Raw genomic sequence first — 27,015 nt, 5'->3', positions numbered from 1 at the left:
AGAGGAAAGTTGATGAAGTGAGTTTCTGGGGCAACTCTTTGCCTCATCAGGTTCCCTGCCTTGACTCTGTCACACCAGAGGGGGGAAGGAGGGGGGAGTGGGGAGACCAGAGGCAAGGCCCCAGTCTAAATGATCCAGAAGCAGCCATTTGGCAGTGGAAGTGGGGAATGTGGTGTGTGGGGGTGAGGAGAGTTGCTTCCAGTGCTGGGCCTGACAGACAAGACTTGTGGTGAGGAGAGGTACAATGCTTCATTCATAACCATGCTCCACATCTCGTGCTGTTGCAGTTACATGAATTACTTTACTGTATTTCCGTTCATCAGCTATTCACCAAGTTCATGAACTTTTCTTTCAGAAATATATAAAACTATAAAATATAAAAGATGAGAGGCAGAGACAGGGTAGACAATCGGAACGTTTCAAAGACAAGTGGGCAGAGCAATGTGGGGAATATCTGCCTCCACCACCACCCCTGGCAGCACCTTCCTTGCACCCATCACCCTGCCCCGCACATCTTTAAACTTTTCCCTTCTCACCTTCGAGCTATGTCTTTAGCTTTAGCTATGTCCGTAAAGGTTCTGTTTATGAGGGGTGATCTTATAGAGAGGAATAGGTCAGCTAGATGCACAGTCTCTTGCCTAGAGGAGGTAAATCAAGGAGCTACCACCCCCCACAGCCCAGCCCACGACTGCACAGCAGCCTATTGCCCTCCCCACACCACCCACAGCTCCAGACTGACTCGACCATACACATCACCCCACAGCCGTGCCCACGCCTGTACGCAACTGTAAATGGCCGTACACACCACCCCACAGTCCCCGACTGGCTATGGGCTTTGAAATTGGATGCTGCTGATGTGTAGCAAGTAGTTTAGCCCGAGGGTTCACACCTGGCAGTGCGGCTCAGGCTTTGAAGGACTTCAATGAGAGCGTCTCCCTCTCTCCACAGACTTCCTCCCCGCCTCTCGCTCTCGCTCACCTGGTGAAAGAAACAGAAAAACAAGGTGACGGGCGGCCCGTTCCACAACAACTTCACTGCTGCATTCCACAGGGGGGGGGGCAAGGCTGCAGGCTCCGTGCAAACAAAGCAACAGGAAAACACAGGTGATGGTACAGCACAGAAACAGGCCCTTCGGCCCACCATGGCCGTGCTGACTGTTTCCCCATCTACAGTGGTGTCCATATTTGGTATTGGTACTGGTTTATAATAGTGAAAAGCTTTGTCTGTCTGCTTTCCAGTCCAGTCATACTGTACGTGAGTACAAGCCACACACATGTACAACAGGTCGGGCAAAGAGAAAATATCAGAGTGCAGAATACAGTGTTACATAGAGTGGTACAGTGTGGAAACAGGCCCTTCGGCCCCACCCGTCCATACCCACTAACCTGTCCCATCGACACCAGTCTCACCTGCTTGCGTGTGGCCCATATCCCTCTAAACCTGCCCTATCCATGTCCATGTCCCTGTTTAAATGTTTTTCAAATGTTGCAATAGTCCCTGCCTCAACTACCTTCTCTGGCAGCTTGTTCCATACACCCACTGCCCAATGTACTCAATTTCCTATTAAATTTCCCCTATGTCTACACCTTAAACCTATGTCCTCGGGTTCTTGATACCCCAGGCAAGAGATTCTGTGCATTTTTTATGACCTATTCGTCTCATGGTTTTGTACACCTCTATAAGATCACCCCGCATACTCATACACTCAAAGAAATTAGGTCCCAGCCTGAACCTCTCCCTATAGCTCAGTCCCTCGAATCCTGGCAACATCCTTGTTAATCTTCTCTACACCGTTTCCAGCTTAAAAACATCTTACCTACAACAGGGTGACCTAAACTGAACACAATACTCTGCATGTGGCCTCACCAGAGTCACAGAAACAGGCCCTTCGGCCCAACTCATCCATGCTGCCCAAGATGCCCCATCTACACCAGTCCCACCTGCCCACGTTTGGCCCATATTCCTCTAAACCAGTCCTATCCACGTACCTGCCCAAATGTCTTTTAAATGTTGTGATAGTCCCTGCCTCAACTACCTCCTCTGGCAGCTCGTTCCATACACCCACTGCCCTCTGTGTGAAAGATACCCCTCAGGTTCCTATTAAATCTTTCCCCTCTCACCTTAAACCTGTGTCCTCTGGTTGTTGATTCCCCTAGCCTGGGGGTAAAGAGAAGAGGGGTGCTGTAGGATAAATAGTGGTGGAAGGTGGCTGAAGGTGTGGTGGAGACAGCAAGTATTAGATGCACCTCGCCCCACATGTCCATCCACACAGCAGTGAGGCTAGACTCATCACCCGTATTCAGTCTAGGTTCATTATTGAAAGAGAGTGCGTAATACTTTCAGCACAGCCTCTTGTGGACAGGGTGAGAGGGAAAGACACGGAGATTAGGGAATCTTGGATGACCAAGGGTACTTCAAGTTGGAACAGGAAAGGAAATGGAAGCTGGTGACAGGAGTGGGTCAGGGATTAGTGAGTCCCGTGAGGAATATCGTGCATATGGACACTTGGGACAGAAGGTAGGGCTGACAAGGCCGGGAGATATCCTTGGCAATTAAGATAAAGAGGAATTGTTTTCTCTGGAACGCCGGAGGTTGAGTGGAGATCTGACAGAATAAAAATGATTGGAGGCATAGATTGGGCAGACAGTCAGAACCTTTTACCCAGGGTGGAATTGACTACTAGACGTGAGAGTTTCAAAGTTTAAAGGAGATGTGTGGGGCATGTTTCCACTTTATTATAGACAATAGGTGCAGGAGTAGGCCATTCGGCCCTTCAGTTTATTATCCAGGCCTTTCACTAGTCCATAAGTTACAATGAGGTCGCCCCTCATTCTTTAAACTCCAGCGAGTACAGGCCCAGTGCCCTCATCATATGTTAACCCCTGAACCATTCTTGTGAACCTCCTCTGGACCCTCTCCAACGCCAGCATATCCTTCCTCAGATATGGGGCTTAAAACTATTCATAATACTCCAAATGCGGTCTGACCAGTGCCTTATAAAGCCTCAGCATAACATCCCTGTTTTTATATTCTAGTCCTCTCAAAATAGATGCCGGCATTGCATTTACCTTCCTTGCTTCGGTGGCGCAGCGGGTAGAGCTGCTGCCTCACAACGCCGGAGACCCGGGTTCGATCCTGACTACGGGTGCTGTTTATACGGAGTTTGTACGTTCTCCTCGGGACCTGCGTGGGTTTAATCCGGGTGCTCCGGTTTCCTCCCACACTCCAAAGACGTGCAGGTTTGTAGGTTAATTGGCTTGGTCTCATTGTAAATTGTACTGAGTGTGTGTAGGATATTGTTAATGTGTGGAGATTGCCGGTTGGTGCAGACCCGGTGGGCTGAAGAGCCTATATCTCTGAACTGAACTAAACTACTCCTGATTGAAGCTGCAAATGAATCTGAGGGATGCTGAAGTGATGTCCCGTGAAGGTTTCAGCACCATGACCAGATCCTGCTCGGCATCCCATGCAAGGTGAGATTGACAGCACCATATTCCTGAAGGCTTGTACATATGCTTGATCTAATGGCCGCATTCTGGCTCCAGACAGCTTTCTACAGCACCATGAAAGGCCGCCAGCTGTCCGCAGCGTAATGCTGGCTCTGGCTGCCAGTGCTTCAACTAATCTGGGACGGCTACAACCTGCAGAGAGAGAGGCTGCACAAAATATCCAGACTTCAGGAGCAGCAGTTGTTCGATGTCGATCTCACCCCCCACATGTATCTACAGCTGACCACCCCCCACCCCCCCACCCCCCACCCCACTGGAAAACACAAGCTATTCATCGTCCACTGGCCACTTGTCACAGTCATACAGCATGGATACAGGCCCTTCGGCCCAACGCATCCATGCTGACCAGGATGCCCCATCTACACTAGTCCCACCTGCCTGCAATGTTCAGCTAGTCGTTTAGCAGACATATCGTATTATCCTAATATCATCTGTGTGGGAGAGGGATGCAGTTTCTCCTCCGGGTCAGAGCGGGCTGGATGTACGGAACAAGCTGCCAGAGAAGGTAGTTGAGGCACGGGCTATATACAACGATTAAAAGACAATTGGACAGGTACAGGGATAGGAAAGGTTCAGAGGGATGTTGGGCCAAAAATGGGCAAATGGGGCTAGCTTAGAAGGGGGGTATTGGTGAGAATGGATGATTAGGGTCGAAGGACCTATTTCTGTGTCATAGAATGATACAACGTGTACACAGGCCCTTCGGCCCATCTTGCCCACACCTAACATGTCCCAGCTACACTAGCCCCACCTGCATGCGCTTGGTCCATATCCCTCTAAACCTGTTGCATCACGTACCTGCCTAATTGTTTAAACGTTGTGACGGTCCCTTCCTCAACGACCTCCATCCCTCCCCCTTCCCAGTTCTCCAACCAGGTCTTTCTGTCTCCCACCACAAATTATCTGTTTGCTTTGTTCTTACCTTCTCCTAGCGACCAATGATCAACTGTATTCCACATGTTCCTTGATCTCCATTCCCTTTGCCCCATTTTCACAATCCACTTCCTTATCTATGCTGACATCAGCCTGAAGAAGGGTCTCGTCTGAAACATCACCCATTCCTTCTCTACAGAGACGCTGCCTGTCCCGCTGAGTTACTCCAGCATTTTGTGTTTATCTTTGGTTTAAACCAGCATCTGCAGTTCCTTCCTACACATACCTCCTCTGGCAGCTTGTTCCATACACCCACCACCCTTTGTGTGAAAAAGTTACCCCTCAGGTTCTTATTAAATCTCTCCCCTCACCTTAAACCTATGTCCTCTTGTCCTCGATTCCCCTACTCTGGGCAAGAGACTCTGTGCGTCTACACGATCTATTCCCCTCATGATTTTGTACACCTCTATAAAATCACCCCTCATCCCCCTGCGCTCCAGCGAATAGAGACCCAGCCTGCTCAACCTCTCCCTGTAGCTCCAGCCCGCGACTCCTGGCAACCTCCTCGTAAACCTTCTCTGTACACTTTCCGGCATGACAGCTTTTGTGCTGTGTGACTCTGACTCCATGACTTGCAAGACATGTCTAGATGCAGAGTTGTGTTCAATTGTAAGTTTCACAGAATTCTCATTGAGCTGTATTTGGAAGTCTGAAAAACACTTGAGGGTGGTTGGGGATTTGAAGCCTTTCAAATGTCTCGTGATACTTTACATTTCCTTGCCACACAGTGGGCGAGGCTGATTCACAAAATGCCAGCAGCGTTCACGGTCAGCATGTCATAAGGAAAGCTAACAGAATGCCAATATTTATCACTGGGGAACAATGCTGAAGGAGGGAGAGATCGTTTTAGTTGTACGGGGCATTGATGAGTCTGAAGAAGTGTCCCGCCCCGACATGTCATCCATCCTTCTTCTCCAGAGAAGCTGCCTGAACCGCTGAGTTACTCCAGCACTCTGTGAAACGTCACCTATCCATGTTCTCCACAGATGCTGCCTGACCCGCTGAGTTACTCCAGCACTCTGTGTCTACTTGCACAGACCCAACACACTACAAAGACTTCGATCAATGAAGTATTTTTAAAGCAGTTATACCTATCACCTCAGTCCTAGTTATACCTTAGTCTGAAGAAGGGTCTTGACCCGAAACGTCACCCATTCCTTCTCTCCATAGATGCTGCCTGACCCGCTGAGTTACTCCAGCATTTTGTGTCTATCTTCTATAACTATCACCTGACTGGTTAGCACGCAACAAAAGCTTTTCACTATACCTCAGTACACGTGACCATGTTTGGGCGGGAAGGTGGCGCAGTAGTAGGGTCTTGTGGAAAATAGCATTGCAGAGGCTGGAATCTGAAATGGCACAGTGGTGCAGCGGTAGAGTTGCTGCCTCACAGCGCCAGAGACCCGGGTTCCACCCTGACTACGGGTGCTGTCTGTGCAGAGTTTTACGCTCTCCATTGTTTCAATAGACAATAGACAATAGGTGCAGGAGTAGGCCATTCGGCCCTTCGAGCCAGCACCATCATTCAATATGATCATTGCTGATCATCCCCAATCAGTACCCCGTTCCTGCCTTCTCCCCATATCCCGTGACTGCTATTTTTAAGAGCCCTATCTAGCTCTCACTCAAAAGCATCCAGAGAACCGGCCTCCACCGCCCTCTGAGGCAGAGAATTCCACACTCACCACTCTCTGTGAGAAAAAGTGTTTCCTCGTCTCCGTTCTAAATGGCTTACTCCTTATTCTTAAACTGTGGCCCCTGGTTCTGGACTCCCCCAACATCGGGAACATGTTTCCTGCCTCTAGTGGGTCCAAACCTTTAATAATCTTAACAAACCCTCAACAAAACATGCATATTTAAAAAAAATATGAGAAAAACCACAAATTTTCCGAGTAGTAATGTCCAATAAATGCACGTTTGACATTGAGGTCGGACGCAAATTGACCCATCCTGCGCTTTGTTTTATGGTCGCTAGGCAGCGAGGACCCTGGGATCATGGCTGCCTCCTAATTACATCAAAACAATTACAAGGTTTCCAAGGAATAAAGGTAATGCTAACCTTGCTGATCATTTTGTTTTACAATTGATTTGTCTTTATAAAGTTATGATGTGAACTGTTAAATAAAAATGATAAATAACAACTGTAGAGCTAGGGTTAGGATTAGGATTAGGGTCAGTCAGTCGGTCATTCGGTCCGTCTGTCGGTCGGGCTTGTCAGTAGGCCGATGGATGCTGTGGAGGATCGGTTGGGCTGTCGGGCCTACGGTGGGTGGTGAGAGTTGGGCCGGGCCTCCGGTGGGTGCTGCACGTGGTCGCTCGGGCTGTCAGTAGGCCGGTGTTGCAGTGAGAGAGTGGGCGGTCTGATGGAGCCGGCGCTATGGGGTTGCTGAAGGCAGCCCGGGCGGCAAGCAGGGCAGTTCTGCTCCCCACCATCATCACCACCATGATCCAGAAGGGCATGCTGACCGAGATGGACGCGCTGCGGGGCCACACTTAAGGAGCCTGCAGCCGGTCCCAAAGTTGCTCCAGCTCCAGCCGTGGGCAGCTCTGGAAGGGGGGCGAGTTAGGGTTAGGGTTAGGCATATTCCTGTCAGTGGAAGATGCCTTACCCTTCCCCCAGCCTGGCATCATGTTTGGCTCAGACTTTAAAAGACATTTAGACGTTTAAAGTTTTATTAGCTTTAAAATAGTTATGGATAACGACAGGGCGGGCCCACTAGTTACAATTCTAAATTGGGGCATGGCCAACTTTGATCGTATTAGACAGGAACTTGCTCAAGTTAATTGGAGTAGGTTCTTTGTGGACAAAGGAACGTCAGGAAAGTGCGATGGTTTTAGGCAAGTTGGAGTATGGAAGTTTGGATGATGAGAGAAATTGAGGCTCTGGTCAGGTGAAAGGTGGAGGATTGGTTCAGATATAGGCAGCTGGCAACGTGTATCCTTGGAGGAGTTTCTAGAACAGAGGAGCAAACTAAAAAAGGAAATCGGGAGGGCAAATAGGGGACAGGAGAGAATGTTGTGGGAAATGCAAAGAGATTTTATGTACATGAAGGGAAAGAGGGTGACCAGTGAGAGAATAGGACCCCTTGGAAACCAAAATGGTCACCTCTGTGTGGAGCCGCAGGAGATGGGCAAAGTTCTCAATGAGATTTCTCCTCTGTTCTTACTGTGGAGGAAGACATGAAGACTGAGGAACTTGGGACAGTTAATAGAAGTGTCTTGAGGACCATAATATGGTCGAGGAGGTGCTGAACATCCTAAAGCGAATGTCAAAGTCAAAGTCAATTTTATTCGTCACATGCACCCGAAGGTGCAGTGAAACAAATTTGCCAGCAGCGATACACTTAAAAAGAACACACAATACACAATAAGATTTAACACAAACATCCACCACAGCATTCTTCACTGTGATGGATGGTGATAACGTTCAGTCAGTCCTCCTCCTTTGTTCATCCGTGGTCGGGGCCATAAACCTTCTGTAGTCGCCGCTACGGACGGCTGGATGTACAGGCCCTCTCAGCGGGATGATCAAAACTCTGACGTCGGGACAGTCAAACACACTCCGCGGCTTGGAGGTCCCGAATCGGCACTTTCCTACTGGAGACCGCGGCTTCAGGATGTTATAGGCTGCAGGCCGGTGGTCGGAGCTCTTCTCCGGCGATCCCCGGCAAGGGATCCCAGGCTCCAGATGGTAAGTCCACGCCACGTCCACGCTAGTAGCTCCACAGACCACATCCCCACGTCACCAGGCCAGCGATCGGAGCACTCCTCTTTGGCGACCCCCGGCAAGGGTTCGCCCGCTCCGCGATGGAAAAGTCCGCGCTGCGCCTGCTGCTGATGCTCCGGGCCCGACTCTGGGAAAGGTCGCTTCAATCCATGGTGTTAGGGCCCCGAAGGAGGCGACGTGGAAAAAGTCGCCTCTCCATCGAGGAGGTGACCAAAAGCGGTTCCCCCCTTCCCCCCCCCACCCCCCACACAAAACACACCAAGAGACACCTAAACTAATATTAGACACATCAAAAAAATTTTAAAAAGTTGAAATAACAAACACGCTGCTGGCAGGGCAGCTGGCTCACAGCGCCCCCACCGACAAACAGCGTCTCCAACCGGTCCTCATGACACTTCTAGTAACTTTCCCAAGTTCCCAAATCTTCGTGTCTTCGTCCACAGCAAATCTCCTGGGTTTGATCAAATATATCTGAGGACACTGTGGGAAGCTAGCGCAGCAGGTGCCACGGCTGATATTTGTGGATTATCTAAACAGGGTGAGGAACCAGAAGGCTGGAGGGTGGCTATTGTTGTGCCGATGCAAGGACAATCCTGGGAACTATTGGGCATTATTGGTTGGCAAGTTCATGGACAGGATTGTGAGGGATAGGATATATGCATTTGGATAGACAGAGGCTGATTAGGGACAGTCAGCATGGTTTTGTACATGGGAGATTGTGGCTCACAAATTTGATTGAGTTTTTTGAAGAAGTAACCAAACAGGTTGATGAGGGCAGAGCCATAGACGTTGTCTATAAGGACTTCAGCAAAGCATTTAATAAGCTTCTGTATGGTAGGTTGCTCTGGAAGATTAGATTGCACTAGATCAGGGAGATCTAGCCGACTGGATAGAGAAATGGCTTCAGGTGAGGGAGTGGAGACTGACGGTGGATGGCTGTGTGCCTGCGACATGCTATTAATGATTATCAAAGCACCACCTTGATCAGCTGGGCAAGTGGGCTGAAGAATGGTCAATGCAGTATAATGAGGTATGTAGCAGGTGTTGCATTTTGGGAAGTCAAACCAGGGCAGGACCTACACAGTGAATGGCAGGGCTCTGGGGAGTGTTGTGGAGCAGAGAGATCTGGGAATGCAGGTATATTGCTCTTAGAAAGTGGCGTCACAGGTAGATAGAGAGGTCGAGAAGGCTTTTGGTACATTGGCCTTGCTTGACCAGTCATGATATTGAGCATAGAAGCTGGGACCTTATGTTCCAGTTGTACAAGATGTTGGTGGAGGATTGTGTCCAGTTTTGGTCACCCTGCTGGAAAGATGCAGAGACTAATCTCTCTGTCTCACACCTTCATCTATGACCTATTACACTTAGTCCTTCACACTTCTAGCTTTCCTCCCTCCTACCCCAGCAATCATTGTGAAGAAGGGTCACGACCCGAAACAGCACCGATCCATGATCTCCACGGATGCTGCTACACCCGCTGAATTACTCCAACATTTTGTGTCTTTCCTTGATAAACCAACATCTGCAGTTCTTTGTCACTACAAGAACGCAGAGAAGATTCACGAGGATGTTGCCAGGACTCGAGGGCCTGAGCTACAGGGAGAGGTCGAGTAAGCTGGGACTATTCTTTGGAGCGCAGGAGCATGAAGGGTGACCTTATAGAGGTGTGTAAAAGCAAGATGGTGGTAGGGGAAATGCACAGAGTGTTTTACACAGAGGAGGGGAATCAAGAACCAGAGGACATAGGTTTAAGGTGAGGCGGGAAAGATTGAATATAAACCTGAGGGGCAACGTTTTCACACAGAGAGTGTGGGTGTATGGAACGAGCTGCCAGATGAGGTTGTTGAGGCAGATATTAGAACAGCATTTAAAAGACATTTGGACAGGTACATGGATAGGAAAGGTTTAAAGAGATATGGGCCAAACACCGGCAGGTGGGACTAGTGTAGATGGGACATCATGGAGACATGGACAAGGTGGGCTGAAGGGCCTGCTTCAGTGCTGTATGACAATTAGACAGATACAATGGTTTGCAATGGATATAAAGAGTTATGGGCCAAATGCAGGCATATGGGACTAGCCAAGTAAGCTAACCTGGTCAGCACAGACAAGGTGGGCCAAAGGGCCTGATTCCGTGCTATTCTATAACCTATATAATTAAGCATCTGCTTGACATCAATGAATTGGCTCAGGAACTATGACAGGGTGGAGAACTGTACTCACATGCCTATTACTAAAACTATTATTTTTCCTTTTAACTTGGGAAAAGATAAAGGCAGAAGTTTTTTAATTTTTGAAGATGTCTTTCAAAGGCCTAATTATTTATTTGATCATCTTAACTGTTTGAAGATGACAGCTGTGGTTGAGTGGAAACCACAGCAGAGCTGAGGGATCTCCCAGGCTGTTCAGTAATAAAGTTTAGAGTCATAGAGCGATACAGTGTGGAAACAGGCCCATCGGCACAACTTGCCCACACCGGCCAACATGTCCCAGCTACACTAGTCCCACCTACCCGCGTTTGGTCCATATCCCTCCAAACATGTCCTATCCATGTTCCTGTCAAACTGTTTCTTAAACGTTGGGATAGTCCCTGCCTCAACTACCTCCTCTGGCAGCTTGTTCCATACACCCACCATTTGTGTGAAAAAAATTACCCCTCAGAATCCTATTAAATCTTTTCCCCTTCTCCTTAAACCTATGTCCTCTGGTCCTCGATTCACCTACTCCGCGCAAGAGACTGTGTGTCTTTGTGTGTCTACCCTCGATCTATTCCTCTCATGATTTGATACACCTCTATAAGATCACCTCTCTCCCTATAGCTCAGACCCTCTGGTCCTGGCAACATCCTCGTAAATATACTCTGAACCCTTTCAAGCTTGACAATATCTTTCCTATAACATGGTGCCCAGAACTGAACACAATATTCTAAATGCGGCCTCACCAACATATTTTACAACTGCAACATGACCTCCCAACTTCTAAACTCAATACTCTGACTGATGAAGGCCAATGTGCCAAAAGCCTTTTTGACCACCCGATCTACCTGCGACTCCACCTTCAAGGAACCATGCACCTGTACACCTAGATCCCTGCTCTACCTGGCCAATCGATCCAGATCCTGCTGCAATCTTTCACAACCACCTCCACTATCTGCGAACCGTCCGGCTTGTTGTCCTGTCCGCCACAGTTAATGTAACGAAGGCTTCCACTTTGCTATTGGTTTATTGTTGTCACCTGTACCGAGGTACAGTGAAAAGCTTTTGTTACGTGCTAACCAGTCAGCGGAAAGACAATACATGATTACAATCGAGCCGTTTACAGTGTACAGATATAGGACAAGGGAATAATGTTTAGTGCAAGATAAAGCCAGTAAAATCCGATCAAAGACAGTCTGAGGGTCACCAATGAGGTGGCCAGTAGTTCAGGACTGCTCATTAGTTGTGGTAGGATGGTTCAGTTGCCTGATAACAGCTGCATTTATAGGAATTAGGAGCAGCATTTGTTTCAGTGCTGAGAAGTGAATTTTCAACATGGAGGTGATATTTAATTTGTTTTAATGTAAGTTGGTGCAGCGATACCTCCGTGGTTCCTGCCTCGTACACTAAGGCATTGTAAACAGTGGAGATTGTTACAAGGATTACAGCACGATCTTGATCAGTTGGGCAAGTGAGCTGAGGAATAATGAATGAAGTTTAATGCAGAGAAGTGGGAGAGGTTGGATTTTGGGAAGTCTAACCAGGGCAGGACCATCATGGTGAACGCTAGGGCCCTGGGGAGGGTTGTAGGCCACAGTGATTTATCTGTTTACCAGATAACTCATTATTTCAATAATAAACTTGTAAATACAGTTCTCCATTGCATCATTTTTTTCAAGCCAAACAGTTTTATTGTCAACTAGATGCTTAAATTACATAGTCAAGTACGTAGTCCACTGAAGGATGCATCACTACACAGGGTGGTGAAGAAAGCATTTAGCACGCTAGACCAACAGTTCGGTCATTGAGTAGTTATAGATCACAGAAACAGGCCCTTCGGCCCACTTGCTCACGCCAACCAAGGTGCCCCATCTACACTAGTCCCACCTGCCCGTGTTTGGCCCATATCCCTCTAAACCTGTCCTATCCACATATATGGCCTAATGGCTTTTAAATATGATAGTAGCTGCCTCAACCACCTTCTCTGGCAGGTCGTTCCATACATCCACCACCCTCTGAGTGAAAAACTTGCTCCTCGGGTTCCTAAGGTCATAAGTGATGGGAGTAGAATTAGGCCATTCGACCCATCATGTCTACTCTGCCATTCAATCATGGCTGATCTATCTCTCCCCCCTAACCCCATTCTCCTGCCTTCTCCCCATAACCTCTGACACCCGTACTAATCAAGAATTTATCTCTGCCTTAAAAATATCCACTAGTGGAAACATCCTCTCCACATCCACTCTATCCAAGCCTTTCACTATTCTGCATGTTTCAATGAGGTCCCCCCTCATTCTTCTAAACTCCAGCGAGTACAAGCCCAGTGCCGACAAACGCTCATCATAGGTTAACCCACTCATTCCTGGGATCATTCTTGTAAACCTCCTCTGAAACCTCTTCAGAGTCAGCACACCCTTCCTCAGATATGGTGCTCAAAATTGCTCACAATATTCCAAATGCCTTACCAGTGCCTTTTCGAGCCTCAGCATTACATCTCTAATTTTGTATACAAGTTAGCCTTGAGATTGTGTGGGAAAAAACTGCAGATGCTGGTTTAAATCGAAGGTAGACACAAAATGCTGGAGTAACTCAGCGGGACAGGCAGCATCTCTGGAGAGAAGGAATGGGTGATGTTTTGGGTCGAGACCCTTCTTCAGACTGAAGAAGGGTCTCAGACTGAAGAAGGGTCTTGACCCGAAACGTCACCCATTCCTTCTCTCCAGAGATGCTGCCTGTCCCGCTGAGTTACTCCAGCAGTTTGTGTCTACTTAGCACTGCGTTTGCTTTCTTTACTACTGATTCGATTTGCAGACTAACTTTTGCAAAAAGGATATATTCCATCTGCCACTTCTCTGCCCACTCCCAACCTGGCCAAGTCCTTCTGCAGAGTCCCTGCTTTCTCTACACTAACTGCCACTTCTTTCACCTATTTTCTTATCACCGGCAAACTTGGCCACAAAGCCTTCAATCCCCTCGTCCAAATCATTAATATACAATGATTCCCCCTCTCACCTTAAACTTATGTCCTCTGGTTCTTCATTCCACTAACATGTGCATTCACCCTATCTATACCATCTTTCTGTAACTGACGATAATTGTCTACTGTATATCGTGTTATTACTTGCGAGCAAAGCACCAAGGCAAATTCCTTGTATGTGTAAATACTTGGCTAATAAAATGTATTCCATTCAATTCAATGTAGCACTCAATCTAGTAGTGTTGCCACTGTTGGGGAGTTATGGACTTGGACCCGATCATCCTTCTGTACATCAATGCTGCAATGGTTCATCGTGAGCAAAGGTGTCCAGGGATATGGAGTAAACACAGGCAGGAGGGACTAGCTTCGATGGGGCAAGTTGGGCCTGGGCTGTGTGACTCTATGGGGCAGTCTGGGGGGAGAGACAGGAAGGGCTGGCAGAATGCCAACATAACACAACGTGTGTCAGCCTGAGCTGAGAACTTTCATTGGTTTGGAGTAAGTGGCAACACCAGGCTGTTTAGAGTTTCTTTGATCTACAGGAGTGCAAATGTCAGAACAATCTGTCGGAGCATGCTCAAGGGGAAACTGTGTCTGAGCTTTCATATCAAACTGGCTGCAGGGGTTCCCCAGAGAAAAGACACACCAGTTGTTTTTTAAAGAAATCAAACCCTCTGCGACCCTTTGATAGCGGATAACCTTTGTGTTGCTTGGTTACTTTCCCACCATCTGAAGATAAAACATCCCTCTAATCAATCAGTGAGTGACCGCCTGTCAAATCAATGAACTGGACAGGACGTGGCGTCAAGAACCAATGATGACAACATATAACCTCACTGTTAGCAGTGCTCAGAGCCAACACAATCTGTACAACCACCCTGACCTTGTCGGGGCCTCTGTTGTCACTACCACCTCCACATGTCCTGTCCGAGGCCCAGTAGCACACAATGTCATCACTACTGTGCCAGCATCCCTACTGTCAGAGGGGTTGAAGGAGATTCGGTAGATCACCCCTTACTACAACGAACTTTGAGTTTAGTTCATTGTCACTTTCATCAAGGTACAGTGAAAAACTTTTTGCTGCGTGCTATTAAGCCAGCAGAAACGCAGTAGATCATAACATCATAAGAGATGGAAGTAGAATTAGGCTATTCGGCTCATCAAGTCCAGTCGGCCATGCCTACATATGCCAATACATGATTACAATTGAGCCAGCTTACAGATACATGATAAAGGGAACAACATGAATAACCTTTAGTTCATGATAAAGTGCACTAAAGCCCAATCAAAGATCGCCCCAGGGTCACCAATGAGGTAGATAGTAGCTTAGAACTGCTCTCTGGTTATGGTAGGATGATTCAGTTGTCCAATGTGTAATGGACTGGATTTGATAAGGGAATTCAAGGTAAAAGAACCATTAGGAGGTAATGACCATAATATGATAAGTTTTAATTTGCAATTTGAGAGGGAGAAGATGAAATCGGAAGTGTTGCAGTTGAACAAAGGGGACTATGCGGGCTTGAGGGAGGAGCTGGCCAAAGTTGACTGGAAAGGACCCCTAGCAGGGATGACGATGGAACAGCAATGGCAGGTATTTCTGGGAATAATACAGAAGGTGCAGGATCAGTTCATTCCAAAGAGGAAGGAAGATTCCAAGAGGAGTAAGAGGCGACCGTGGCTGACAAGGGAAGTCAGGGGCAGTATAAAAATAAAAGAGAAGAAGTGTAACATAGCAAAGATGAGCGGGAAGCCAGAGGATTGGGAAACTTTTAAAGGTCAACAGAAGGTAACTAAAAAGGCAATACGGGGAGAAAAGATGAAATGTGAAGGTAAGCTAGCCACGAATATAAAGGAGGATAGTAAAAGCTTCTTTAGGTACGTGAAGAGGAAAAAATTAGTTGAGACAAATGTGGGTCACTTGAAGACAGGAACAGGTGAATTTATTATGGAGAACAAGGAAATGGCAGAAGAGTTGAACAAGTACTTTGGTTCTGTCTTCACTAAGGAAGACACAAACAATCTCCCAGATGTACTATGGGACAGAGGACCTAGGGTGACGGGGGAACTGAAAGAAATTCACATTAGTCAGGAAATGGTGTTGGGTAGACTGATGGGACTGAAGGCTGATAAATCCCCAGGGCCTGATGGTCTACATCCCAGGGTACTTAAGGAGGTGCCTCTAGAAATTGTGGATGCATTAGTGATCATTTTCCAATGTTCTATAGATTCAGGATCAGTTCCTGTGGATTTGAGGGTAGCTAATGTTATCCCACTTTTCAAGAAAGGAGGGGGAGAGAAAGCAGGGAATTATAGACCAGTTAGCCTGACATCGGTGGTGGGGAAGATGCTGGAGTCGATTATCAAAGATGTAATAGCGGCACATTTGGATAGCAGTAACAGAATCGGTCCGAGTCAGCATGGGGAAAATTTACGAAGGGGAAATCATGCTTGACAAATCTGGAATTTTTTGAGGATGTAACAAGTAAAATGGACAAGGGAGAGCCAGTGGATGTAGTGTACCTGGACTTTCAGAAAGCATTTGATAAGGTTCCACATAGGAAATTAGTGGGCAAAATTATAGCACATGGTATTTGGGGTAGGGTATTGACATGGATAGAAAATTGGTTGGTAGACAGGAAACAAAGAATAGGGATTAACGGGTCCCTTTCAGAATGGCAGGCAGTGACTAGTGGGGTACCGCAAGGCTCGGTGCTGGGACCGCAGCTATATACAATCTATATTAATGATTTAGATGAAGGAATTAAAAGTAACATTAGCAAATTTGCAGATGACACAAAGCTGGGTGGCAGTGTGAACTGTGATGAGGATGCTATGAGGATGCACAGTGACTTGGACAGGTTGGGGGAGTGGGCAGATGCATGGCAGATGAAGTTTAATGTGGATAAATGTGAGATTATCCACTTTGGTGGCAAAAACAGGAAGGCAGATTGTTATCTGAATGGTGTCAGTTCGGGAAAAGGGGAAGTACAACGAGACCTGGCTGTCCAAATACATCAGTCACTGAAAGTAAGCATGCAGGTACAGCAGGCAGTGAAGAAAGCTGATGACATGTTGGCCTTCATAACAAGCAGAGTTGAGTATAGGAGCAAGGAGGTCATCCTGCAATTGTACAGGGCCCTAGTGAGACCACACCGGGAGTATTGTGTGCAGTTTTGGTCTCCTAATTTGAGGAAGGTCATTCGTGCTATCGAGGGAGTGCAGCGTAGGTTCATGAGGTTAATTCCCGGGATCAGACTACTAGCCACATCTTTCCATCTCCGCCCCTTTCTGCTTTCGGCAGAGACCGTTCCTTCAGCAACTCCCTGGTCAACTCATCCCATCCCACCCAAACCACCCCCTCCCCAGGTACTTTCCCCTGCAACCGCAGGAGATGCAACACCTGTCCCTTTATCTCCCCCCTCAACTCCGTCCATAGACCCCCGACAGTCATTTAAGGTGAGGCAGAGGTTCACTTGCACCTCCTCCAATCTCATCTACTGCATCCACTGTTCTAGGTGTCAACTTCTCTACATCAAGCACAGGCTCAGAGATCGTTTTGCTGAATACCTCCGCTCAGTCCGCCTTAACCTATCTGATCTCTTGGTTGCTCAGCACTTTACCTCCCCCTGCCATTCCCAATCTGACCTTTCTGCCCTGGGCCTCCTCCATTGTCAGAGTGAGGCCCAGCGTAAATTGGAGGAGCAGCAACTAATATTTTGCTTGGGTAACTTCCACCCCTGCGGTATCTAACTTCAAGTAGCCCTTGAAGGGGACGAAGGTCAAGTAAAATGTAGAATAGATCATTGTTAGCTTGGGGAAGGTGACAACGAGGCTTACAAAATGTATTTATAAAAGTCTGAAGATGGGTCTCGACCCAAAACATCAACTATTCCTTCTCTCCAGAGATGCTGGTTGTCCCACTGAGTTACTCCAGCACTTGGTTGCATCATGGCCGGGTACAGCAATTCCAATGCATAGGAACGCAAGATGCCGCAGAGAGTGGGGGACTCAGCCCGGTCCATCAGGGCCACAGCCTTCCCCACCATCTATCCCCTCATGATTTTATACACCTCTATAACATCATCCCTCATCCTCCTGTGCTCTAAGGAATAGTCTGCTCAACCTCTCCCGATAGCTAAGGCCCTGAAGTCCTGGCAAGTAGATAGGGTGGCAAAGAAGGCATATGGTGTGCTTGCCTTCATTGCTAGGGCATTGAATGTAAGAGTCAGGAGGTCATGATGCAGCTCTATAGGACTTTGGTCAGGCCACATCTGGAGTATTGCGTGTAGTTCTGGTCGCCCCCATTACAGGAAGGATGTGGGGGCTTTAGAGAGGGTGCAGACGAGGTTCACCAGAATGATGCCGGGATTAGAGGGTTTCAGCTACAGGGAGAGGTTGCACAGACTGGGATTGCTTTCTTCGGAATGCCAGAGGTTGAGGGGAGACGACAGAAGTGTATATAATTACGAGTGGCATAGATAGGGTAGACAGTCAGAACCTTGTTCCCTGTGTGTAAATGTTCAGCATTAGAGGCCATAGCTATAAGGTGAGAGGGGGAGAATATAATGATGTGCGGGGCAAGTGTGTTACTGAGGGTGGTGAGGATATGGAACACATTGAAGGGGTGGTGGTGGAGGCAGATACGATAGTGATGTTTAACAAGCTTTTTGATGGGTCTGCAGGAAATAGAGGGATATGGATCATGTGTAGGCAGATGAGGTCAGTTCAGCTGGGCATCCCGTACGGCACAAACATTGTGGGCTGAAGGTTCCTGTTTATTGTTAACATCTTCGTAAATCTTCTCTGCTCTCTTTCCAGCTTCATGACAGAGTCCTGTCACTTATTTTGTCTCACATATGTACATCCTGCTGAAGGAGAGATAGACACAAAAAGCTACAGTAACTCAGCGGGTCAGACAACATCTCTGGAGAGAAGGAATGGGTGACGTTTCGGGTCCAGTCCCTTCGTCAAACTGGTCTCGACCCGAAACGTCACCCATTCCTTCTCTCCAGAGCTGCTGCCTGTCCCACTGAGTTACTGCAGCTTTTTGTCTCCCTTCGAGTTAAACCAGCATCTGCAGTTCTTTCTTACATGTGCTGAAGGAGACAATTGATCTACTCTTGGAAAGGCAGAATTTGATCTCTGTTGGGGGAGATTCTGCGTGCTCAACTTGATTGAGATAACAAGGTGTAAGGATGAGGGCAATGCACAGGTGTAGTCTACATGACTATCTATCTCTGCCTTCAGAACACTGGAGGCAAGGTCAGTGGATATATTTAAGGCAGAGATAGATAGATTCTTGATTAGTGCGGGTGTCAGGGCTTATGGGGAGAAGGCAGGAGAATAGGGTTAGGAGGGAGAGATAGATCAGCCATAATTGAATGACGGAGTAGACTTGATGGGCTGAAAGGCCTAATTCTGCTCCTGTGACATGAATATACAGAGGATCGGGGGTGTGGGCGGGAGGAGCTGGGTGACTGGGAGGGGATTGTGTGTGGTGGGAGCAGGGGAACAGGGGGGGTGGGAGCAGGCTTCCCATCTCCCACCGGATCACCTACAAAATCCTTATCCTCACCTACAAAGCCCTCCACCATCTGGCCCCCCCATATCTCACTGACCTCCTCTCCCCCTACCAACCCTCACGGTCCCTCAGGTCCACATCAGCCGGTCTCCTCTCCATCCACAAGTCCAACCTCCGCAGTTTTGGGGACAGAGCCTTCTCCAGGGCAACTCCCAGGCTCTGGAACTCCCTCCCCCAACTGATCCGCAATTCCGTGTCCCTCACCATCTTCCAGTCCCGCCTCAAGACCCATCTCTTCACCTCTGCCTATCCTTAGCCCCACGTCCCCCTCCCTTTTCATCTGTGCATTAATTGCCTCATATTGTGTTTTGAATTGAATTCTGTCTTTACTTTGTGTACTAGTCATGTCTCTACTATTTATTTCATTCCCCTTACATGTTTTTCCTCTACCTGCTAAATTTTTGTAAGGTGTCCTTGAGACTCTTGAAAGGCGCCCATAAATAAAATTTATTATTATTATTATTATTAATGTTCCGCTGGGTCAGTCACTCTCTGGGTTCCTCCAGTACTTGGTGTTTTGCTCCAGGTTCCAGCTTCTGCAGTTCAGGACTGTTCTCTGGTTGTGCTTCGATGTTTCAGCTGTCTGAGGATGGCTTTTATGCCAGCTGTTATCAGGCAACTGAACCATCCCACCACAACCAGAGAGCGGTGCTGAACTACTATCTACCACATCGATGCTGCCTGACCCGCTGAGTTACTCCAACACTTGGCGTCTTTTTTTTGTAAAGCAGCATCTGCAGTTCCTTGTGTCCCCACTATGGATCTTGCTCAGCCCAGTCACAATGAGGCCTGAATTATTCATGACGGCAGCACTTCCTATTCGCTATTTATTGGGGGTGCAAGAAGGTCACATGCTGAAGCGAATGTGTCCCCTGACAGGATATTTAGCATAAGCCATGCGGGCTGGAAAGGAGCAGTGTTTGTTAAGTGTGCAGTAAGGCATTAGCGCTCCGCTGGGACTTGGGACAGGGAGATTAGCCCCACTCACTGCCATGTCGCTCAGCAAAGCTGACCGCAGGTCATCTCCCTACAGCAGCCTGCTGCCTGCCTGTCTCAGTAGTTCTTGATAAAACGTCTTGCTCTCCAATCGATACCAAGACCGACAGAATGAGATTCTTTAAAGCTGCTCCACTGCTAATTCCTTGGTGGCTTCATTTATTAACTGAAAATACATGTGGATATAAAGAGAGTGCTCCTTGGCGATGACATAGTCAAAATCGTAGAGTGCTGAGGAAGAAAATGAGGCTGTCAATCCCACTGAGAGAGACACGGAACGTGCTCTCCAGTCCACATGAAGCGGCATGCTGGTGCAGTGGGTAAAGCTGCTGCCTCACAGCGCCAGAGACACCGGTTCAATCCTCACCTCAGGTGCTGTGTGTGTGGAGTTTGCATTCTCCCTGTGACCACGTGGGTTTCCTCCGGGTGCTCCGGTTTCCTCTAGTGTTTGTAGGTTAATTGGCCCTAGAGCGTAGGGAGTGGATGTGGGATAATGTAGAACTCATGTGAAAGAATGGTCGATGGTCAGGCACGGGCTCAAAGGGCCAAAGGCCTGTTTCCATGAAGGCAAACATAACATATGCCTTCTTTAACACCTCAACATAACTTGTGTTGCCACTTTTTGGGAGCTATGGATTTGGACCCCAAGTTCCCTTTGTTCCCACCGTGGGTTGTCACCTTGTCGTGGTGGAGAAGCTTGTGTGGTCCTGAGCTCCTGAGAGCGATGCCGTCTGGAGCTATGCTCCTGGTAGGGCCACCCATGGCAGTAAGGTCGAGGGGGAGGTCTCTGACAAAGTGCAATCCAACCAAGGCCTCAACGGTGGAACAGGCGGAGGACGATGGCTGATCTTAGTGGAGCGTCACAACGGCTGGGAAGGCGGATGAAGGCTGCAGCAGAAAAGGGTCTCCGGTCGTCTTGGACTCCATGCCACTGGATCCTGACCCAGATCTGTCAAGGACCATGGGGTGGCTGTGTGTGCACCAGTCTCCCCACGTTAAACAAAGTCATGCACAGGCATCCTGCCAAAAGAGGACAGTCACGCTCGTTTCGAGTGACCACCGATGATGATGTGGAATCTCTAAACCAAAGAGGCGAAAGACTATCGTTTTGAAAGCACCTACAAGAACAAACACTTTATACGTGATGAACTATTTTTATTCAGAGGGTATTTTATTCAGAGGCCATGATCATATTGAATGGTGGTGCTGGCTCGAAGGGCCGAATGGCCTACTCCTGCACCTATTGTCTATTCCGTATCTGGAGTGAGCTGCCAGAGGAAGTGACAGACGCGGACACAACTATGCTTACAAAGGATGTTTGGCCAGATAATATGATAGGAAGAGAGCTACAAGCCAAATGCAGGCACATGGGATGGTTGGCAGGGGAAGGGTGGGCCGAAGGTCCTGTTTCCATGCTGTATGACTGATGGGAATCTTGAGCCAAGTGCTCGAGGAACTCAGTGGATCAGGCAACATCTGATGACATTTCAGGTCGGGACCCTACCTCAGGGAACATAATTGTTATTTAATTCCCCTTAAAGTGTATATATTCATCATCACTCCTGGAATTCACCATTGAGTACACACACTATAAAAGTATGAAGATAATGACAAATAATAATGAGAGGGGTGTAAAGCTTGAGATTCCTGCTGCTGAATAGATTAAAATTACTCTGTAGGAATAAAAAGAGGTACAAGGAGACATTTTATCATACAAAATGATGATTTCTTTCCTGATTTGTCATTAGCCCAGGTAATGGCGCCGTTCACATGCTACTCGTGCAGCAGGAGATCAATATTTCTGCAAGTAATGAGCCATCGTTTACAGATATGTATAATGAATATGACTTCTGGTCGCTTATATTACCAGGAACTGAAAATTGAACTTCATTTTAAGAATCAATTAGGTTGCAATTTCTTCTTTCAGGTGTGGTAGAGTCTATATGAATAATGAAGAATATCTCTCACTAGTTCAATAGGAACCATTCAGCTCCTCGCCAGCTCTGCCTTCTCCGGAGTTCCATCTCTGGAGACAAGAGCTGTAGGTTCAACTCACTCTTCAGCTGTACAGACCACATTTACAGCACTCTGCACATTTATGCCCCTGTCCCACTTAGGAAACCTGAACGGAAACCTCTGGAGACTTTGCGCCCCACCCAAGGTTTCCGTGCGGTTCCCGGAGGTTGCAGGTGGTTGCCGGAGGTTGCAGGTAGTGGAAGCAGGTAGGGAGACTGACAAAAACCTCTGGGAACCTCCGGGAACCGCACGGAAACCTTGGGTGGGGCGCAAAGTCTCCAGAGGTTTCCGTTCAGGTTTCCTAAGTGGGACAGGGGCATTATAGTCACAGAGATATAGCACGGAAACAGGCCCCTCACCCCAACTTGTCCATGCCCACCAACATGCCCCAACTACCTGCCCGCATTTGGCCCATATCCCTCTCCGTGTACCACTGCTAAACACATGTACAGTATCTGAGACGCTTCTCTAAGATATATCTAGCTAGGTGCTTAGTGATACTTGTACTGAAGTGTACAAAAATGAATTTCACTGATCCTCGGTACATAGTCACAGAATAATACAGCGTGGAAACAGGCCCTTCACTCTAAGTTGTTCATGCCGACCAACTTGCCCCATCTACACTAGTCCCACATGCCCGCATGTGGCCCATATCCCTCGAAACCTTTCCTATCCATGTACCTGTCCACGTGGCTTTTAAATGTTGTTACAGTCCCAGCCTCAACTACCTCCTCTGGCAGCTCGTTCCATACACCCACCGCTCTCTGCTTGAAATCGTTGTCCCTAAGGTTCCTATTAAATCTTTCCCCTCAAACCTAAAACCTCTAGTTCTTGATTCCCGACACTGGAAGAATAACTGGGCTGTGTCGACTCTGGGAGAATAACTGGGCTGTGTCGACTCTGGGAGAATAACTCTGGAATGTCTCCACTCTGGGAGAATAACTCTGGAATGTCTCCACTCTGGGAGAATAACTCTGGAATGTCTCAACTCTGGGAGAATAACTGGGCTGATCTGGTTTCCCCACTGAAGGATGGATGCCATTAAGCAATGAGATTTGCAAAAAAGATTTGTGAGGATGTTGCTAGGACTCAAGGGTTTGGTAAGCAGAAGCTGGATATGACTGTCGTGCAAACCATTATAGTTTGTTTTGTACAGGTCGCCCCTACCCCAGAAGAGATCCCAGTGGTCTATAAATCTAAATTCTTGCTCCCTGCACCAGACCCTCAGCTACACATTCAGACCCCCTATCTCCCTGTTCCAGTACCTCACTAGCACGTGGTACTGGAAGCAATCCAGAGATAACCACCCTAGAAGTCCGGTATTTCAGTCTTCTTCCCAACTCTCTGAAGTCATGCCTGACTTCGATCTCGCTGGTCGAGTCCCATCTCCAGGATTGGAGCCACCGACGTGTCCTCCGCTCGGACTGGAAGCATGGTCTCCCCGGACAGTTCCCAAGAGGACGTACCTGTTTTCATTAGGCACAGCCACTTTGGTCTTCTGCATGCCACGATTTCCACCCTTTCTCTCCGTCACACACCTTGGTTCTTCCCATAACCTCAACGTGACTACCTCACTGTAGGTCCTGTCCAGGAAACTCTAGTTTTCCCGGATGGCCCTGAGGTCATCCAGCTGCTTCTCCAGTGCCCCAACACGGTCCTTTAGGAGCTGAAGCTGGACGCACTTGCCACAGTTGTAGCAGCCAGAGGCTCCATCTATGTCCCTGGCCTCCCACATTCTGCAAGCCTCACACTGTCTCATCTGCCCCAACATGTGTTCACCGCGTTCCGTCCTCTCGAGTTTGATGCGTAGCCTTCTCTCCTCAGCCTCCTTGCCGAAGACTCTCGAACCAAAGACTCACAAGGCCACTCCCTCACAAGGCTGCTCCCTAAGAGCTGTCTTGCTTATATTGACTGATAAATTGCCAATTTACAACCAAATTCCTCAGTTTTAAACTGTTTTCCCCCTCTGACTCACTTCTAACTCTCCTCCCACTCGGGCTAGAGCCAATCAGTGCTTTTTCCTGCTTCTCTTTGTTGCTGTTTCTTCAAAATCCACGGGAGTTAAGTCTGCCTGTCTTTGCCTCTCCTTTTCAACATGACTTATGAACTATGATAATGGTCCAAAGACTTTAGTAACGACACAGCATCGGTAACTTCATGCTGGCATGTTTCTCTAATAATGCTGGAACCAGGCAGCGAGGGTTACTGTAAAGCGAGTGGGTGTAACTACAAAAGCATGACTCATAACATGAGTGTCACTGATCTACAGTCACCCTGCTATCGCAAGGACGTCATTAAAGTGGAAAGAGTGCAGACAAAATGTCTAGGAAGGAACTGCAGATGCTCGCTTACACCGAAGATAGACACAAAATGTTGGAGCAATGCAGCAGGACAACAGCATCGCTGGAGAGAGGGAATGGGTGACTTTTCGGGTTGAGACCTTTCTTCAGATTGAGAGTCAGGGGAGAGGGAGCGTAGAGATGATTTACGAGGATGTTGCCAGGACTCAAGGACCTGAGCTACAGGGAGAGGTTGGGCATAGAATAGAATAGAATAGAATAGAATGCCATTTAATGTCATTCAAACGAACAAGGTTCAAATGAAATTTTGTTCCTGCAGTCATAACAGCAAAAACCAAAACACACAATTCGCACAATTCCACACTAACATCCATCACAGTAAATCTCCAAACACCTCCTCAATGTGATGGAAGGCAAAGGTCTTATCTCTTCCCTGTTCTCTGTTCTTTTTTCTTCTTCTCCCGCAGTCAAGCAGTCAAACTGCTGCATCGAGCTGATCGAGGCTCTTGATGTTAAAGTCCCCGGCGGGCGATGGTCAGTCCCATGGCCGTTTAAGCCGCGCCGGATGATGTAAGGCTCTGCCCCGGGTCGATTTAAACCCCTCGATTCAGGCGGGCGAAGTTGCCGTTGCGGGAGCTCCGAAAAGCGGTCTCCCATCAGGGACCTGCGAGCTCCCAATGTTCCTGTCCACCGGGCCTGCAGCCGAAGCCTCCGAAGCTCCGAAGTCGGGTCGCAGCCGCGCGCCACCACAGCGCTCCATACTCCAAAGTTGGCCAGCTCCGCGATGGTGAGTCCGCAGGCTCTGCGACTGGAGCCCCCAGGTCGATTCCGGTTGGAGGCCGCCAGCTCCATGATGTTAGGCCTCAACGACAATGGAGACTCGACAGGGAAAAGGTCGCGTCCCGGTTCAGGGAAGAGATTCAAAAGACCCCCCCCCCCCACACATATACACAGCTAACAATAAAGTAAACTAAAACCAAAAACATACACCTAACATGACAAAAAGAAAGAAAAGACAGACGGACTGCAGTCGAGCCGCTGCCACAAGGCGCCGCCACACCGAATGCTAGGACTTTACTCCTTGGAGCGCAGGACGATGAAGGGTGATCTTATAGAGATGTATTTAATCATGAGGGGAATTGATTGAGTAGATGCACAGTCTTTTACCCAGGGTAGGGGAATTAAGAACCAGGGGACATAGGTTTAAAGTGAGAGGGGAAAGGTTTAATAGGAACTTGAGGGGCAACATGTTCACTATGAGCGTGGTGGGTGTATGGAACGAGCTGCCGGAGGAAGTGGTTGAGGCAGGGACTCTAACTATGTTTAAAACACATTTGAACAGGTACATGGATAGGAAAGGTTGTGGCAAACATGGGTAACTGGGATTATTATATATAAATATTTAATAACAGCCAGTGAAGAAGTATTATAAACTTTAGCACATTCCTGTACAGCATTGATTTTCTGTAAATGATTTGGTGCTGCATTAAAAATGTATCAGTTTCATAAAGCAGTAATTGTACATTCCATATGTCCATCTGAGACTCTCTTACTGTTGAATCAGCCCTCACCACCATGATACACAGCCCCCTCCACCACCATGATCCACATGAATGAGTTAGGTGAGATGCCTGTTTCTGTGATGTTTGACACTATGTAACTAGGAAACACTTTCAAATAAGGTAACTGATGAGAGTCTTCTTTTATTAAAGGGCTGGTGTCGACATAATCATTGTCCCACCCCGGTCATTCCTTCTTCTCCCCGCTCCTGTCCGGCAGAAGGTACAGAAGCTTGAAAGCGCGCACCACCAGACTGAGGAACAGCTTCTTCCCCTGTTATCAGGCTTCTGAACAGTCCTTCCATAAGCTAGGGTACTGACCGATTCAATCAATCAATCAACCTTTATTGTCATCTTGCAAAGCAACAATTATACAGTGCAAAATGAGAAGACGTTTCCCAGGGAATACCGGAGCATCGCACATAAAACTTAAACATTTCACACATAATAAAAACAATAAAAGCAATCCAGTCCCTGATGAAACAGTACAAATAGTTAAAAAGTGCAGGTAAAAACAGCAATATTAAATTACAGTAAAAACAATCATTAAAATGTCCAGGGCACCTGATTTGAGTGGCCAGTGCCAGAGTTATTAAAATGTCAGTGCAAAGCCACAGAATCAGGTGACTGTGAGTACAGAGTGACTGTTTAGCAGCCTCACAGCCTGTGGCAGGAAGCTGTTTAGCAGTCTGGTAGTCCGGGCTTTGATGCTACGGTATCTCTTGCCTGATGGCAGGAGATCCAGGTGTGTGTGGAGGGGGTGCAGTTTGTCCTTAGCTATTCTCAGAGCTTTTTTCAGGCGGGGGCTCTGGAACAGTTCTTGTACCGAGGGTAGGGAGAAGCCAATGATCCTCTCTGCTCCCCTCACTACCCTCTGCAGAGCCTTCCTGTCCGAGCAGTTACAGTTGGAGTACCACGTGTTCATGCAGTACATGAGTACAGACTCCACCGTGCCCCTGTAAAAAGTCCTGAGGATGTTGGTGGGGAGTGAGGCCTGTTTGAGTTTCCTCAGGTAGTGCAGTCGCTGATGGGCCCGTTTGACAATCCCAGTGTTGTTCCTGGACCAGGTGAGACTGTCTGTGATCTGCACTCCGAGGAACTTTATGCTCTCCACTCTCCACCGTGGTGCCACTGATGTTGAGGGGTGTGTGTTTTGGCTGCGACCTCCTGAAGTCGACAATCCCATTCAACTCTATCCCATTGCGGACATTGGACTTTGTCT

General features: G+C 47.9%; 1 protein-coding gene across 1 annotated transcript in view; it reads right to left on the bottom strand.

Annotated features, from left to right (window-relative positions):
• The window catches only part of ulk4 (unc-51 like kinase 4), a 324,061-nt gene that overhangs the window by 2,642 nt on the left and 294,404 nt on the right, over window positions 1–27,015 (bottom strand). Inside the window, exon 36 of the mRNA XM_033015040.1 lies at window positions 890–978. Within this exon, the coding sequence (XP_032870931.1) occupies window positions 890–978 (89 nt within the window). The remainder of the gene's footprint in view (window positions 1–889; window positions 979–27,015) is intronic.

The sequence above is a fragment of the Amblyraja radiata genome, chromosome 2 (assembly GCF_010909765.2).
Source record: "Amblyraja radiata isolate CabotCenter1 chromosome 2, sAmbRad1.1.pri, whole genome shotgun sequence".
NCBI lineage: Eukaryota > Metazoa > Chordata > Chondrichthyes > Rajiformes > Rajidae > Amblyraja > Amblyraja radiata.
Note: the sequence above shows the minus strand (reverse complement) of the source record. Positions and strands in the feature narration are given on the sequence as shown.